The 17,382-nt window shown below is 50.2% G+C and overlaps 4 protein-coding genes across 4 annotated transcripts; 3 read left to right on the forward strand and 1 right to left on the reverse strand.

Annotated features, from left to right (window-relative positions):
• Window positions 1–205: 205 nt before the first annotated feature.
• Window positions 206–4,565, forward strand: PV06_07665 (uncharacterized protein). Its single transcript, XM_016408929.1, has one exon. The coding sequence runs from the start codon at window positions 447–449 to the stop codon at window positions 4,365–4,367; it is 3,921 nt and encodes a 1,306-aa protein (XP_016260683.1). The 5' UTR covers window positions 206–446; the 3' UTR covers window positions 4,368–4,565.
• Window positions 4,566–5,565: 1,000 nt separating this feature from the next.
• PV06_07666 (uncharacterized protein) lies at window positions 5,566–8,118 on the forward strand. The gene is made up of 3 exons (XM_016408930.1): window positions 5,566–6,289; window positions 6,349–6,731; window positions 6,785–8,118. The coding sequence occupies exons 1-3, from the start codon at window positions 6,237–6,239 to the stop codon at window positions 7,567–7,569; spliced, it is 1,221 nt and encodes a 406-aa protein (XP_016260684.1). The 5' UTR covers window positions 5,566–6,236; the 3' UTR covers window positions 7,570–8,118.
• Window positions 8,119–8,148: 30 nt separating this feature from the next.
• Window positions 8,149–10,289, reverse strand: PV06_07667 (uncharacterized protein). Its single transcript, XM_016408931.1, has one exon. The coding sequence runs from the start codon at window positions 10,169–10,171 to the stop codon at window positions 8,615–8,617; it is 1,557 nt and encodes a 518-aa protein (XP_016260685.1). The 5' UTR covers window positions 10,172–10,289; the 3' UTR covers window positions 8,149–8,614.
• Window positions 10,290–14,059: 3,770 nt separating this feature from the next.
• PV06_07668 (uncharacterized protein) lies at window positions 14,060–16,025 on the forward strand (the record flags this gene model as incomplete). The annotated part of the gene is made up of 5 exons (XM_016408932.1): window positions 14,060–14,111; window positions 14,220–14,252; window positions 14,297–14,429; window positions 14,492–15,108; window positions 15,171–16,025. Exons 1-5 carry the CDS (start codon window positions 14,082–14,084, stop codon window positions 16,023–16,025), a joined length of 1,668 nt encoding a protein of 555 aa, XP_016260686.1. The 5' UTR covers window positions 14,060–14,081.
• Window positions 16,026–17,382: the final 1,357 nt, after the last annotated feature.

Consider the following 17,382-nt stretch of genomic DNA (forward strand, 5'->3'; position numbering starts at 1 on the left):
AGTCGTGGCGATGCGATCGAGAATCGAGATTCACCTCAAACCTTCGACACTCGCTTTGCCAAGGCACTAATGGGATTTCCCATACCACGTGATACCGCATCACGGGGACCTAGGCATCAATCTCGATAAGGCAGGTGGCGCGTGAGTCGCGCCTCGAGGTTAGTTCCATTGATGAAGCCAAATGAAATATCGACAAACACCACGACTACCTTGCTTCACTGAAGACACTATGACGACACGTCTCTTCCATTCCCCGAGTTCGTTCTTTATGTGACGGATCATTCTCACTGATCGGTACGGTGTGATTCTGGGCGTGAAAAGGGCAGGACCTTCTCGCTCAAGGCTCCTTAAACTGTACCTCAGAGTTGTATGCCAGCCGTTCACTTCGACAGGCTCAGAACTCTGGACTGCTTTCAGCCCTCTGACTTCTCAACGCCGTTGCCAATATGTCTCGTCTTCAGTCTATGCAGCTATCGGGCATACGCTCATTCGGCCCATCGGATCCGGAGACAGTCAAATTTGAAACACCATTAACCCTCATTGTTGGCCAAAATGGCTCTGGCAAGACTACCATAATCGAGGCCCTCAAATTTGCCTTCACCGGTATGCAGCCTCCAAATACAAAAATTGGTGGTGCTTTTATCAATGATCCCAAATTGGGCAACGAGAAAAATGTCAAAGCGATGGTGAGAGTGGCTTTCAAAGATGCTAAGGGCACCTCGTACGTCATCTCTCGCCGTCTGGAACTGTCAGTAAAAAAGACCGCTCGATCTTTGAAAAGCCTTGAAGTCTCTCTCAACATCTCCAAGAAAGGAGTAAAGACTGTCCTATCCTCGCGCGTTGCCGAAATGGATTCTATCCTGCCTCGCTATCTGGGTGTGGGCACGGCCATCATTGACAATGTCATTTTTTGCCATCAGGACGAAAGCTTGTGGCCTCTCAGCGACCCTTCGACCCTGAAGAAGAAATTCGACGAGATATTTGAGGCTCAAAAATATACCAAAGCCATTGACAATATCAAGCAGATTCGTAAAAAGCAGCATGAAGAATTAGGCAAATACAAAATCCTCGAAGATCATGCTAAACTGGACAAAGATCGTGCGAGAAAAGTGTCTGCTAACGGGCACAAAATTGCTGCGATAGTCGAGGATCTAAGGGTCGAAATCCAGGATCTGCAAAAACGGAGTGCACAAGCCAGGGCTATGGCAGATGAGGCTTGGAGGAAAGGCGAGGACTACGCAAAGGTGCTGGGTCTGTTAGAAGGGAAGCGTATAGAGGCGCGAGGGAGGAAAAGCACTATCGATGGACTCAAGGAACACCTCGAGGAGATCGACGAGTCGGACGATTGGCTACAAAAGACGCTTGAGCAATTTGAAGACAAACAACAGGAATTGAAAGATGAAATCCGTACCAAACAGGAGCGATACATTGAGCGGCAAGATGAACTCAAACGTCTCGGGAAACAACGCGAAGAGCAGGTCAAGCTCAAAGGGAAATATGAGCAAGAAAAGGAAGAACACGAGCGACACCTTGTTCGACGAAGAGAGATGGTGCAGGCTGTCGCTACCAAGCACCAGATTCGTCGTTATGATGATCTGACTGATGACTCCCGTGTTGAAGAATTTTTGCTCAAGGTGAAGAAGATCCTACAGGATCAGAAAGTTGCTCTCGACCGTGCCAAGCTTGAGCATGCTTCAGAGCGACGAGAAGCACAAACCCTAGTCAACAAGCTGACAGAGCGCAAAGCCGCACTTCAGGACAACAAAGTCGGCATTCGCAAACAGATAGACTCAAATGATCGAGATGCTGGGGAATTCCAACGCAAAGTCAATCAGATCAATGTTGATGAAGGCAGTAGAGCAGTTGTGGAATCGCGTATCGAAGATCTCAAGAACAAGCTGATACATGCGAGAGAAGCCGCTGAGACTGCCGACTGGGACAACAAACTGCAAGATGCCAACAGCCAGCTTCAGTCCCTGGAAAGATCAAACTCTAAACTTGGTGACGAGATTGTCCAAACCACCCAGAGGGCAGGAGAACTTGCTCGGTTGTCGCACTTGAAACAAGAACTGAAGGATCGACAGCGGAGCCTAGAGACACTTTTGAGTGCGCATAGCGACCGCATCAACAAGGTCATGGCGGACCAAGAATGGACACCTGCTACTGTTGAGGCAGTTTACCAAGAGGCGTTGGGCACGGTCAGCGCAAAGCTTTCCTCGGCTGAACGGGAGCGAGACTCTGTTGGAAGGCGTCTGGAGCAGGCATCGTTCCGACAGAAGACATTGCGTGACGAGCTCAACAGAAAGAGGTCGGAGGCAAAAGACTGTGACAAGCAAATTCGTGCGGTGGTGGCAGCCGGACCAGAGGCGTATGACGAAGCATTGCAACAGGCAGAGGCCGACGCGGACTTTGCTCGCGACGAAAGTGGCGGCTTTGCCGGTCTCCATGACTATTACAAAAAGGTGCTACAATCTCTCGAAGCACCGAAGCCTGCGTGTCGAACTTGTTCACGAGGTTTCAAGAGCCCTGATGATCCAGCGTTGGTAAGAACGAAGAAGCGGATGCAGGAACTAGTTGCCAAAACACTTGAAGACTTTGAGCGCACCAACCCTAAAGAGGCCGAGGCCGAGTACAAGCGCCTCCTCGATCTCGGGCTGGCTGTTGAAACCTGGAAGAAACTTGCAAACGCCGATATCCCAGCCGCTGAACAAGACTTATCAGATTTGAAGGAGCAGCGTGAGAGAATTGAGTCCGAGCTCGAAGAACACGACAAGATCGCAGAGCAGGCCCTGCAAGTAAAACAAGATGTTGAATCTATTGGTCGGACCGTCGCATCAATTTCGAAATACCATGGCGAAATTGGAACTCTTGGTGCTCAAGTCGAGGAGCTTTCGACCAAACAATCCCAACAGACGACTGGTCGAACGTTGGAGGACATCCGAGAGGAACTAAACTCTACGACCGAGAAGATTCGTAGTATACAGAATGTGATGGAACGCCTCAGAACAGATCAAGAACAGTCTCGAGCAGCACTATCATCCCAGGAGCTTGAACTCAGAGATCTGAAAGGAGAGTTGAACACAATCGGTCATCAACTCGACAAGAAAGCATCGCTCGCTGCCCGTGTCGAAGAATTCCGCGAGCAGAATCGGAAATTACGCGATGATCTCAATAAGCTTGATCGAGACATTGAAGCACTTGATCCTGACATTGCAACAGCAAAAGCCAAGTCTGAAGATATCGAACAGAGAACGGCCACCAAAGAACGTGAAATGGCCAACGAACAATCTAAGCTTAGTGAGAGCGTCAACGGGTTAGACCTATTGAACGACCAAGTTCAGGCCTACATAGATCGCAACGGACCGAACCAAGTTGCCCATGTCAACAGAGAGCTAAGTCATCTGGAAAGAGAGCTAGACAACGCTCAGACTGAACAAGGAAAGCTGACGCGGGAAATCAACAAGATCAATGACCAAATCCGAGACAGCGAAGCGACCAGAAGACGATATTCGGATACTTTGCGATATCGTCAAGAGACCAAAATGTTGAGCCAGTTGGAAGAGGAGATTGAAGAGCTTGCCAGCCAGAACAGCGAAGAGGATCGCGACAATTTCCAGCAAGAAGCTAAAAAGTACCAAAACGAGTACAACAAACTTAGTGCAGAACAAGCGCGCAAGTACGGAGAGATGACTTCAAAAGATGCCCAGCTCAGCGAACTCATGGATGACTATAATCTCAATCTTGTAGATGCGGCTAATCGCTACAAGGAAGCTCATATTAAAGTCGAGGCGACCAAAGCTGCGGTGGAAGATCTAGGTCGTTATGGTGGCGCGTTGGACAAAGCAATCATGAAGTATCATAGCCTCAAGATGGAGCAAATCAACGCCATCATCGACGAGCTGTGGCGCAAGACATACAAAGGAAGCGACGTCGATACGCTTTTGATCCGTGCCGACAACGAATCTGGACGTGCCAATCGGTCATACAATTATCGTGTTGTCATGGTCAAGCGCGATGTTGAAATGGACATGCGAGGCCGATGCAGTGCTGGACAAAAGGTTCTCGCCAGCATCATCATCCGACTGGCCCTCGCAGAATGCTTCAGTGCGAATTGCGGACTCATCGCTCTGGATGAACCAACGACCAATCTCGACCGCGAGAACATCGAAAGCCTGGCAGAGTCGCTTCGTGACATAATCAGGGAACGACAGCAACAATCCAACTTCCAGCTCATCGTGATTACCCATGACGAAGACTTTCTCCGCAAGATGGATTGCGCCGACTTTGCCAATTACTATTACCGAGTCTCTAGAGACCAGGCCGAGAACTCCATTATTGAGAGACAATTGATCACAGAGGTTTTGTAGCTGCACACGTGCTAAGATATGATTCGTGGGCGCTGTCATGGTCCCTGCCAGGGAACCGCTGGCCAAGGGAGCCCGCAAGCTTACGACGGAACTATTTATTCTCTTTATGTATTTTGCCTGAAACAAAGGCGACATGGTTGACGCGGCTGTGCTTGTATTCTGAGTCATCCACGGATCAAAGCTCAACGCCTCCAAAACACCTGAGCTTGATCCATAATCTTGCGAGTGCAGTCCACAATCTTCATATGATCTTTCGAGACGGGAAAAATCAAAAGAGCATGTGCAATTCGAGGAATCTCGGTCCTCGGTCCATTGTTCGATTGAAAGTCAGCCACCCGCGGAAGAGGTTGGGAGAAGATGGATGGAACCGGTATGGATTCTGTGGAGAACCTTCACCGTTGCCTAGAAGAGCTTAGAAAGGAACGAAAGTGGACAGCGATAGGCGTTACCACCCCATCTTGTTCCCAGCCTGCAAGGGACCATCGGTGGAATGGCCCAAGAGGGTTGCCAGCAAGGGACCGCTCTCGATTACTGGGTACTGCTGCCCTGTTTCCTGGTTGTCGTTCTCTCGTCGACCATTCAATACGTCTCTCATTTCCCAGCGAACAATGATCCGGGCGTTGCATGTCTAATAAACGTTTCCTATACTACTCCGTACTCCGGACGCACCTTCTATCAAACATTCATCGCCAAATCGACCGTGTGACTGATGTCTCCCTGTACTGTGACGTTGGAGAATTACATTCATGCGTCCCTGGTCAGCCGACGTGGATCATGGCGAATCATGGTCGATTGGGCCCCTGGATCTGCATCAACAGACAGTGCCAATCCTGGTGAATGCTTCTTCAACTTCGACGTTCTTTGCGGATCATCCTCCGTCCAATCTCTCTCTCTCTCTCTCTTACCTCGCCATCCTCCATGCGCTGTCTTGCTTTCTCCTCTTCACCGTTTCATCGGTACTTGTAATAGCTGTTCGTGCGCAGGCTGGCGCTGTCAACTGACCCTTCAAACCTCGGCACGGTTCTCTTGCAATTTCTTGATCGACGTGGGGATCCTCTCAGGACTCTCTGTCTCACCAACTGTGCTGCATGCATCTCGCGGAGAGAAACACAAAGAGGGTCTAGTTGGCAGCGCCGATACCTCGCTACCTGCCTCTCATAACTTGCCCTTCTTTTCGTCACCCACTTCACTTCATGGCCCTTGAGCAACCGCTCGGTCCTTTTAGCATGCTCAAATGTCAATTGAGCTTCCAATAGTGCTTGTTTACAGCCCCGGACCCGCTTCTCTCCGCCACCCGCTTGCTAGAGAGCACTTTTGTATTGTGCCAACCACGATAACCACTCAGATCTCGGACTCGTAACATGAGCACCAGGAAGGTCGGGTATCCACAAACATCTAGCTCGCCAGGTTTTGAGTACCTTGAGGTGAGTGCATGCTGGTTACGTGAAAGAAATGTGCATCCATGCCCTGTCTAGTTTACGCCGTCACTCTTCCTCTGCTGATCTCAAGTATATACACCCCCAAATTGTTCTGTTCGTATGCTACTCAAAAGGATCTACACCGTTTGATTGGAGCCTCTTGATCGAAGCTGTCCTACTCCTCACGTCTCTCGAGTTTTCTTCTATACCAGGTGACTACTGTTCGGAGCGGACCTTCTTTTCTGGTCAAGTCGGCAGTGTCCAAGCCAATCACTCGTACATTCACCATCGTCATTACCTTACACAGCGTCAGGCGGTATACGAGTATTGTCGGGAAGGATCACTGGGGACAAACACTACCTCGGCCGTTTGCTCCTACAAGTGAAGGCCTCAAGGTCTTCCTGTTGTGCGTGTTGCCTTCCACCATTCCTTACTACCAACTATCAGCACCATGTGGGCACAAAACATCTTCTTTGGTGCGCTGGCAGTTGTTGGTGTAGTAGCGTAAGTGACATCTTCCTTCAAGCACTGTCTATCCATGGATCTGGCTGATACAATTTCAGATCTCCCATAGACAAACGCCAGTTCGCATATGGCTCGAACCCAGTACGTGGTGTCAATATAGGAGGATGGCTGGTCCTTGAACCGTGGATTACTCCGTCTATGTTCCAACCTTTCGGCGGAAGCGTGGTGGACGAGTATACACTCTGCCAAAATTCAGGCGATGCCGAATCGATTCTTCGCAGCCACTGGGACAGCTGGGTCTCCTTGGGTGATTTTCAGAAGATTGCGGACAATGGCTTCAATATGGTACGGATACCGATTGGGTACTGGGCATTCCAGAAATACGAGCAGGATCCATATATACAAGGTGCCGCAGACTACCTCGAGGCGGCCATTGGTTGGGCCCGCCAAACAGGCTTGAAGGTATGGATCGACTTGCACGGTAGGTTCCATCAGTATCTTTATGGAAGGGGCAGCGCTGATGACTGAATCCAGGTGCACCACGCTCGCAGAATGGTTACGACAACTCTGGCCAGCTTACCTCGACACCGGGTTGGACGCAAGGCGATAGTGTGCAGGCCACCCTCAATGTCATTGGACAGATATCGGAGAAGTACGCTACATCAGACTACTCCGATGTGGTGGTTGGTATTGAACTTCTGAACGAGCCGTACATGGCTGGCTTGTCCGGCGGAAAGTCGGCCACTCAAGGATATTATCAAGCCGGATTCGGCACCGTCAGGCAGAATGGACAGGCACCAGTCGTGATCCATGATGGCTTTGATAACCCCTCGGACTGGAATGGCTTTTTGACTGGTAAAGGCACGTCTGGCGCCATGATTGACCACCACGAGTACCAGTGCTTCACCAATGAGGGAGTGGCACTTTCGCCCGAAGACCACGTCAGCGAAGTATGGAATTCAGCAAATACTTGGGGAACCGGGCAAGACAAGTTCGTCATCGTGGGTGAATGGACGGCGGCCATGACCGATTGCGCGCAATACGTCAACGGCTATGGAGTCGGTGCCAGATACGATGGTTCCTACAACAAGGGCAACGGCGACGGCAGTTCCTATGTCGGATCGTGCGCGGACAAGAACTCCATCGATCAATGGAGCGACGACTACAAGCAGGCCACGACCAATTATATCAACGCACAAATGAGCGCCTTCGAATCCATGGTTCAAGGCTGGATTTTCTGGAACTTCAAGACCGAGGGCGCCGCAGAGTGGGATCTGTTTAAGCTAATTGATGCTGGTGTATGGCCTCAGGGCTCGTAAGAAGAGCGAGCATGAAGCAAAACATCATTTCCGTTTCTTTGTTTGGAGCTTCCCTCTGCGATTGAGGAAGATACCATTTTAAGGGCATGCATTAAAAGGGACATTCGTTGCATCTAATACACTTACGAAAGTATTACAAGGCTCATTCAGCATCAATTCAATTCGACACCCTCCGCTTCCGGGCATTTGGATACAGGGGGGGAATGACATCCTTTCCTGATCACGAATTTTTCTGTGGACAGTAGAAAGACCGACAATGCTGTTGACGTGTGGTTGCGCGCATGGCTGTTCGAACTAGGTACGCATCTGAGCACGAGGACACATTGCCCCGAGATCAGATTTGCTTGCTCAAGGATGATCCTTGACGATCAGTCGCATATATGCATACGCGGGGGGGATCAACATTATTGATTGAAGCCTTTCAAAGGCTATTTTGAGGGATCGCCCCCCAAAGAAAGATTAATGAAGTTTATGACAACAAGAATAAATAAGATGACGAGTACACAACACACTCCGTATATACCTCAGGTAGTTTGAACATCCAAAAACACATTATTGCATTCTTAAAATTCGAAGCCTGTCATTTGGGGAAAAAATAAACATCTTTACCTACAATAGGAACCTGATGGAATTGCGATCTTTGGTCGCGAGTGACTCTGTGCGTCGGTGGTGGCTTACGTGTACAATCCTGAGTGAACCGAGCTTCGTATTTCCTACGGGGTATGTAGGTACAGCCAGATACACAAGGCGAAGCAAAGCAATGTAAAGCAGAGAGAAGGGAGAAAGCGCAGTGACGAGATCATGATGCCCCTACTCGCACAAGTGAGTACTCTCGTCGGAATCGTACGATAGACCGTAAGAGTGTATGTATCCCGAGTGACCTTTTTTCTTATTCTTGAATCTCTAAAAGTACTCGGGACTTCAAAAAATCCAAAAAAGTCTCACAATCATGCGCATTTGCCTCAGTTATCAGCCACATGGCGGCATTTCCTCGCCCCTTTTGGAGGAAATCCCCCCCCCCTTTTCTCTACCTTGAGCAGTGTTTTTATTCAATCATGAACCCATCGGCATTGGCCTTGACGATCTTTTCAAAGTCGACGTCCTCGTCCATCTCGAGCAGTCTCGCGGCCAGGACATCAACCTCCACAAAGGGTTTCGTCATCTCAAACGACACCGTCATCGGGAAGAAGTCGCCGTCGTCGTCGGCCTGGGCCTCGAACTCGAAGCTTCCGCTCGCATTGTCCGCGTCGATGGTGCCGATGGTCCACTCCAGGCTGTCGCCCGTGACCTGGTACATGGCGTCGAAACTGCTCACGGCGGGTTCGGACGAGGAGTAAGGGATCGTGACGCTGACATCACGCAGGGTCATGTCCGTGTTGGTCAGCTCGTACTCGACCGTGATGGTGTAGGTGTCGTCCGACTTGTTGACCCACGCGGTGAACGTCAGAGGGAGGATGTCCGGCGTGTCCGCGGGAGCGGTCGCGCGCCAGCGCAGTACGCCGATGCTGTTGTTCGACGGGAATCGCTTGGTCGTGTCTTTGAGTTGGATCGTCCGCGAGGTGTTGAAGAGGTTCTTGTCCACGTTGGGGTGCGTGCGGAATTGGGCCCTCAGCGGCCCCTCGTCCGCCGAAACCCGCAGGGCGAGTTTGGTCAGCGCCGGGTCGGCAATCTTGAGTTGCAGGTCGCCCTTCACCTCGAACGACCGCAGGGCGCCTTCGCGGGAGAGTTTGGCGGAGAGTGTCTCGGATATGGAGATGACGACGGGGTTGGCGTGCGTGGAGGTCGTTGTGTGGTCATGGGTCGTGGTCGAGGTGGAGGGGCGGGTGCGGTCTGGGAGGTCTTCGACCAACGAGGTCTCGGGCTCAGGGCCGAGTTCCTCTTGGACTTTGGCAAAGGCGTTGGAGGTCTTGGACTTCTTGCCCAGTTGCATGCCCTTGGTCGCGCGAGAGGCGGTGAATTTGGACGAGACCTTGTTCTTCTCGGCTTCGTAGGTGTCGTACGTGTTGGGCTGGGTGGGGGGCGTGTAGGTGGGTTGTTGAGGCATCTTGGGAGGAATACCGCGTCCGTACGCAGCAGAGCGGGCTGCTTCTTTCCGCTGGAGCTCGAGTTGTTTGGCTTTTCGTTTACGCTCTTCGGAGGCCTCTAGCTCTTTATTCCTTGCAATGATCTCTTGGATGCGCTCTTCATGCGACTCCATTTCGAGGAAGGTCTTGATTTGGTTCAGGGACAAGTTCTCCCGGTATCCCATGGTGACGAGTTCGTCGAAGGCGCTGAGCAACTCGAAGGCATTGCGGAGGATCTCGCGTTCGTCGGGTTTCTTGCATATCGAAGTGACCACCTGTCCGAAGAGGTGCAGGCTGTCAATGTCTTGTAGAATGTTGGACTGTTTATTGGTGATGAGGACGAGGTAGAGCTCGTCTAGAGGTTGGTAGACAAATCGAACGTTCTCCTGCTCGACCGTGGTATGCTGGGTGGAACTGTCTGCGAGTTTGGGAAATGAGGCCAGAAGGGCTTCGACTCTGGACTTTTGGATTTCTCTGAATTGGCGAGACAGGAGGGGTTTGCCGCCTCGCGTGCAGATGGACGCTGCGAGCACGACCATGATGGAGATACTATTCGAGGAGGAACGAGGAGGAGAGAATCGAGGAACAACTTGCGTGAGTGAAGTATAGGTGAGGGCAGGACAATTGTTGATTTGTATGTATGTGATTCTCCTAAACTGCTCCGGCCGCGACATGTTGGAGTTGAGAGTGTCCAGATCTCGACTTGGCGTACTTTCTTGCCACTTTAAATACTGTTGGCACGCTGCTCTAAGGCAGCCACAAGAGACCTTTTTACACGTGAAGAGCGAGTGTCTGTCAAGTCTTCATCGGTTCCATAGAGTCTCATCTACACCTTTTTCTCGGTCAACTAAGATTATCAGAGAACGGCGGTTCGTTGCGGTTCTCTTATCGAGCCGTGCACAAACCATCGCCTTACAGAAACACTTTTATGCTGCTATCACGGTCAAAGCTATCAATTCAGGCCTCCTGGTTTGATCAAGTTACGCCACATTTCTGGCTGTGAGCTATGTTCTAAGCTGAGGTCAACCGGCCTACAGAATTCCCTTCCAGTGCTTTAAAACCTGGTTGACATTGCTGCTTCCTATTGAGTTCGCAACAAGCCGAGTTCGACTCCTAATACACACCCTGATTATGTCTTCACACTTTCTTAAACACCAACTTTCCGCGTGTGCTTCGACTCTCAGACAATGAAGAACCACATCTATAAATCACATGGTCAGCTGTCTCATACCATGCCAGGGAATCGAGATTTTCTTTGAACAAGGGAGTGCAGTCGGCGGGTCTTATGGAACGTACCTTTTGCAACCAGTTTTTGGCAACTGGCTCTTCCCACGTCCCCTCCATCGCGTCGACCTCAGCCTTCCCACTCCACAGGTCTACCTCTTCCAGCTTATGGATCTTGGTCTTCTTGACAAATTTCCAGAACAGGATAAAGAAAGCGAAAATTCTTGCAGCAAGTCAGCGATGCGCAGAAGTGAAGAAAACGAGCAATCTTGCTTACGGTATGCCAATATAATGCACCAGGAAGTCATTGACATTCCAATTTCCTTTCATGAAAGTTTCAAAGCCATTGAAGACCACGAGAACGGCAAAATATGTTAGCGTGGTCCAGGCGATGTAAGGCTGAAATCGTGGCCGATACGCTCTACATGCTGGGTCATCGAGTGATACTCCTTGGACTGCTTGAGCCTTGCGGAAACGAATGAAAGCGTAGCACAAAGAAACCCATGTAAGCATCGCAGCTACCGTGGTAAGGTTGGCGAACTGAAGTCCAAGCAGTTAGCTGACCAGCGAGAGGCGAGGACGGTAAGTCGTTCACGAAAGGTGATGCAACGTACCCAGAGGAAGACTGTGTTTCCAGCCACGGAAACAGTCATATAGGTCAATGTCCCGATCAGTGCAGTAATGAGCACGCAATAAATTGGAACACCCCTGTGGCCGATCGTCAATATGGCTCTGTCATATGGAGCTTGGTAAGGGAGTTCTTCGTACTTCTTGGTGCAAGTCAACAGCACCCGAGGTGCCTGTCTGTTCTGTGCCAACGCATACATGTAGCGACTGCCAGTATACAAAAATGCGTTTGCAGAAGAGACTGCTGACGTCAAAATGCACGCGTTGATGATCGAAGGAAGAGTCTTGATGCCTGAATTGGTGATTCCAATAACCCATGGCGAACGGGCAGCTCCCGGCGCTCCTTCAGCCTGAGCGCGGAGCAAGTGTGGGTCATTGGAGGCCACAATGCAGCCTATGCAGAAGCTGCCCAAGACATAGAAGGCCAGAATGCGCCATATACTGCGACGAACAGCTTTCGGGACGTTACGTCGCGGGTTTTCAGCTTCGCCGGCTGCAGCTGCAACCATTTCGATGCCTGCGTATGTAAAGGCGGCATAGATGAGAACGGAGAAAAAGCCCAAAAATCGCCCTGTTGCCCCAGTCGCTGGTGCAACCTCATTCATCACTTGAGAGAGGAAGTTAGTCGAGGACCTTCTAAAGGCCTCCCTGGACGAACTTACCCCCTGGATCTTTCCAATAACGAAAGCCAAGCCTGTCATGGTTTGGACCACCACCAAGGATCAACACGACGGAGAGAATGAGCAGCCCAACGATGAGAATGAGCTTGATTGATGCAAAACAGAACTCTGCTTCCCCAAAGATAGAGACGGCAAAGATGTTGAGAAAAAGGATCACGATTAAACACAAGGTTATCCACACAGCAGGCTAGGCAAGGATCAGTACAGCAAAGTGGACTCAAAGGCAGAAGCAGCATTCATTTCGAAAAATGAGAACGTACCGATACATCTCTTGCTCCAGGCCAATAGTCAATGACGAGTGTGGCAGCGCTGATGTCGAGACAGAGGACAATTGCGCAAAAGTACCAGTTCTGCGTGAATGTCAGTGTTATTGCCAAATGAGACTCGGAGGGATGATGCTTACATTCCAACCCACAGCAAAGCCCAAACTGTCGTCGACAAACCTTCCGCAAAATTGAGGAATTGCGCCCGGGACAGGGAGCCAAGTACACATTTCTCCCAGGGAAACCATCTTGAATACGTTATTACCCCAGGCGGGTATAGTGCCTTGAAATTTGACTTGCCATGCCGTATACCGCCAGACCAGATATCGCAAACCCCAAGGTAAGACTCAAAGGGCCAGCTTTCGCCAGAGACGAACCGATCCCGAGGAAAAGACTAGTTCCTATGGCGCCACCCAACGCTAGGAATTGTATGTGCCTTGCCCGAAGTCTGGGTAATGGGTGGTCAGCCAATATTGTATTGTTGTGTCGATGAACTCAAGAGCAGTCATGGTATCTTGGAATTCTCTGTCTTGTGAAGTTTCTGCCAATGTACCTAAAAATGGTACGCGAAGTTGCTGAACAAGGGGCCACGGAGGCAAGAGATGCTAAACAAAAGGGACGACATAATCTCAACTGACCTTCGATTGACATGGCCATATCGTCTATCAAGTTCGGATGTATGGACGGATGCATCTCTAACACTCTCCTCCCGGACCATTTCTTCCACGGCAGCGTCGTTGCCGTCAACCTTTTTCTCAACCATGTTTATCTCTGATGTCTTCCTGAGGTCTAACAGCCAGCGAGGTAGATTTCGAAGGTTGTCTTGCAAGCCTACTCTTCAGATCAAGGGTGACAAGTTGTATTTATGCCACTCCCTGACATTACTTCGAAGATAACGAGGCAAGTGATGATTGCCCACAGGATCTCTTCTGAAACCTGGAGATGGTCGGTCCACATCTGGCGCTATAAGTTGGGAAGAGCCGTCCTGTGAAGCTAATCAATAGAGATTAGGGATCTCATACCGAAGAGATTGAGACTCCTTCCATTTCTTGTGATCTGGGCCGGAGGCGGAAATGGAGACTTTAGATGCATCCAGTTTCAATGCATGGTACCAGAATCCAAGAAGTTTATACCGACGAGCATGGGGAGTGAAGATGCTTCCGTGTGTGGCGGGTGGTGAACTTGACTTCTGGTTTCCGGGTTGAGGTCCTCTGATAACGGCATTGGGAGAACAATATAGCAAGAAGATGCTTTTTGACCATAACATGACATGTAGTTTTCGACTTCACGGTCTAGAATGGCCAGAGAGTTTCCGTGTCAACCAGAGCAGTTGTTCACTTTGATCCGCACTCTCCAAATGGTTGTATACTGTCTAACCACTTTAAGCGTTCAAGGATATTCATAGCGAACGACCCGAGAACCACGATGTTGGGCTCCCTTGGCGGGAACCTCCATAAAGATCTTTCATTAAAGACCCTCTCATCTGCCCATTTCTCCGACCATGCTCCTGGTGCTTCGCAAAAGACTACCTTTCCAACCATAATCAGTCAAGGTCACATTTTGTCAACGTGGATAGGCTACTCCACACGACTGTTGACTCCTCACAGGGCCATTGACGAAGCATTGATCATGCGGCACAGGTGACCGACTGTCGGATGGCTCGTAAGCGAGACAGAACCTTTACCGTGGGTCGCTCTGAATTGCCTTTCACATCCAAAGCAGTATCTGGCTGAAACGCAGAGATATCAGATGCTGAAGAAGATTCACTGGAACCGTGGCTAACCGATCGATAGGGCTGCTGGAAATGCCGCTCTCGCAAAGTCAAGGTAAGTCTAGCACATGCTCGCGTGTCATTTCTGACGCTTGACAGTGTGATGAGGCCAAGCCCGAATGTTCTGCATGTAGGAACCGTGGTCTCGCTTGCAACTACGGTGTCAAACTGGTCTGGGTTGAGGACAACAAGCTTGGTTACAAGTCTGATGGTCGACGTGTACGGCGGTGTGGTATGTGCGGAGCCTGCGTGATTCGAAGCAGCCTCCAACTAAATTGTCTTTCTCCTTTACAGACCTGACATGGAGAGGGTACTCAACGCTGCCATCGGATGTGGTAGACTATCTGATTGTTAGATGCGACGAGTCAGAATCTCAAGATGGTCCTTCGACTTTCCCATCTCCAGAATGGCTGACAACATCCCATAATCCCTTTTCGGCGTTCAGAGTCCAATCGACTGGATCATCTCACATCTCAGGAGAAACTTCGACCACGGTTGAAATCGTTCCGGTCGACGATTCTCGACATGTCATCATACACCTCGGGCTGAGCCAGTCCATGATGGAACACCCGGACCTCCCTTGGCAGGAAAAAATGCTCTTCCATCACTATGTCCAACAAGTGGCCAGCAATATGTTGCCCTTTGAACATTCTCGGAATCCATGGAAGTCATACTACCCTGCGATAGCGCTGAGCAGCTCATGCGGTGACCAGAGATCATTGTACCACGGTATGATCTCACACGCCGCATTTCACCTGGCTCAACTCGGGGTGAACCAGCACGAAGCGTATTCAGCAATCGGTTCAAGACGTTACACCACCGCAATCAGCGAGCTCCGTCCGATTCTCGAAATTGAACCTGGCGAGTTCGCCACCATCATAGGTTCAATCTTTTCATTGATGTTTGCAGAGGTGAGATTCCATCATCGCTCGTGGCTCCTCGTGACCTGTGATGACAGCTAACAACGAAGCAGGTCTACTCGGGTCAGTCTTCCAAATGGCGGTACCATCACAAAGGAGCGTGGACCTTGGTTCGGCAGTATCGTGATAAAATCCCATGGAACACAACCGAGCTTGCGACCGTTTCCCTACAATGCCTCAACATCATCAAGATCATCGGAGAAACGGCGACGGGAATTTTCAACGACGTCGACAGTGAAGGATCGGCCGACGATCCCTCTCAAGACTCCGATACCAGCCTGTCATCCTTGATATCGGCTACACCGGCATTTGGATTTACACTGGGTGCCGGTAAGCCCATACTAGACTGCATATCCAAGATCAACAAACTCCAGCAGCGGAACGCAAGCCGGGGGAGCAATGAGACAAGCTTTTCCCAAAGAGATGACGTCCTGGAGGATGTCCTCACGCAGTTGAATTCTTGTCGACGCAAAACTCTACACTCGTCGCAGGCGGAAGAGAGTTCGGAAGTCTCGCATCAGTCCAAAGCTTTCCTCTTCGCCACCTACGTTTATCTTTATCGTACCATCTTTGACTCGCCTCCTGCGAATGTGAGACGATATGTTTCGGAAACCCTTCATCACGTGGACGCATTCTATTCGAAGAGCAATGGCAACTTTTCCATCTGGCCAGCATTCATTGCCGCTGTGGAAGCATACACCCCTGAGGATTTGGAGGCAGCGCAAAGGTGGCTACACCGGTCTACGTGCTACGGTATGGGCAATAGACAGGCCCTACGCGCAGTAGTGGAAGAGGTTTGGAGGAGACGGGCTGGTATGGCTGACCTGGTTGGCGTTGAACGAGGTGTGATTGCGGTGGATTGGAGAAAAGTCATGAAGGACATGAATTATGATGTTTTGATAGTATGATGATGATATTGATATCGATACTGATCCAGCGTTCCACTTCTTCAGCCACAGGTTCGTGATGAGAAGTGTTGAATTCTTGATTTGGTCCAAGTACATACATGTATTATCGAATCACTTGGGACATTTCACTTGCCCATCTCGGTTCGACAAACATGGCCGTAGCTCGCGAAAGTATTTTGGATGGTCTACCCGGAGTCACATCCTCGACCGTCGCCTTGACCCAAGCTTTTCGGCCCTGAACGCCTGTGGTTTCCGCATTCACCAAAACCATGCTGTCGATGGGTATCGGTGCTTGATAACAAATTTCCAACTTGACGGTAACTCCTATCTTTGCTTGGAACAGAGGGAAGCAGGCACGTCCCATACACTCGTCCAGCAAAACACCAACCAGTCCACCGTGGACGATACCGTTGTGACCCGACAATCGACGACCGAGGTGATAGAAGGTCAAAACTTTCCCGACCTCGTCGTTGGTGATGACATATGGGCCGCAGGGCGGGGAAATCAGGTTTGGGCCTGCAAGAGTCGTTACCGTGAGGTGGTCGGGGACATGCTCTGGCGCAACGTCGAATATTTTGCGTGAAAACTTCGTACTTGATGGCAGCAGTAGCAGTTCTCGAGTGACAGGGTGGTCGTTGGCGACTTTGGACAAAACAATATCGAGATCGAGATCGAGATCGGCCGTCTGTGGTTCCTCGCCCTCACCCTCGGCTGATGAGAATTCAACTATACTATTATCCGTACTCTCCATGTCTGAGAGTCTCTTTCACTATGGTGTGGCCGTATGCTATTGCTACAAGAGCAGCTTGCTTGTTTCAAGGTGTTGCTGTTGTACTTCGGAAGAGTATATAATATATGCTTGAGCAGATGGTGTCTTATGGTTCGAAGAGACGACAACCCAGCCAAAGCAAGAAATGTTTCTTTTGAGTCATCATCTTGAAGGCCCGTACTGCCTGACACACAGTTAATGATAACTCGGTCGGTGATTCTCGAGGCGAGGGTCGATTTAGTCCCATTGGCGGCGGAGAAAGGGTCATGGAGATTCTATACTCTGCTCACAAGGTACTTCATAGCGAAGATGGATACCTTACAGAATGGGATAAGAGTATAACTCACAGCTCGTAAAATAGTTGATAGCCCAAGGTCTAGAGTCGATGTTGTGGCCAGGATGTTCGCCATAACATGCAAAGTCTTCCAAATTAGGCTTAGTTCAGGACTGTGGTTTACGATGTCTTACTCCATTCTCCATGTGCCACAACACCATGCATGGTTCCTATCATCGCCCTTCTCCCTCCAATAGGTGAGGTTGAGGCCTGGTCGCCTTAACAAGTCTAGAAGCCGAGCGTGACAGAAATGA

Source organism: Exophiala oligosperma (genome assembly GCF_000835515.1).
Source record: "Exophiala oligosperma strain CBS 72588 unplaced genomic scaffold supercont1.7, whole genome shotgun sequence".
Classification (NCBI taxonomy): domain Eukaryota; kingdom Fungi; phylum Ascomycota; class Eurotiomycetes; order Chaetothyriales; family Herpotrichiellaceae; genus Exophiala; species Exophiala oligosperma.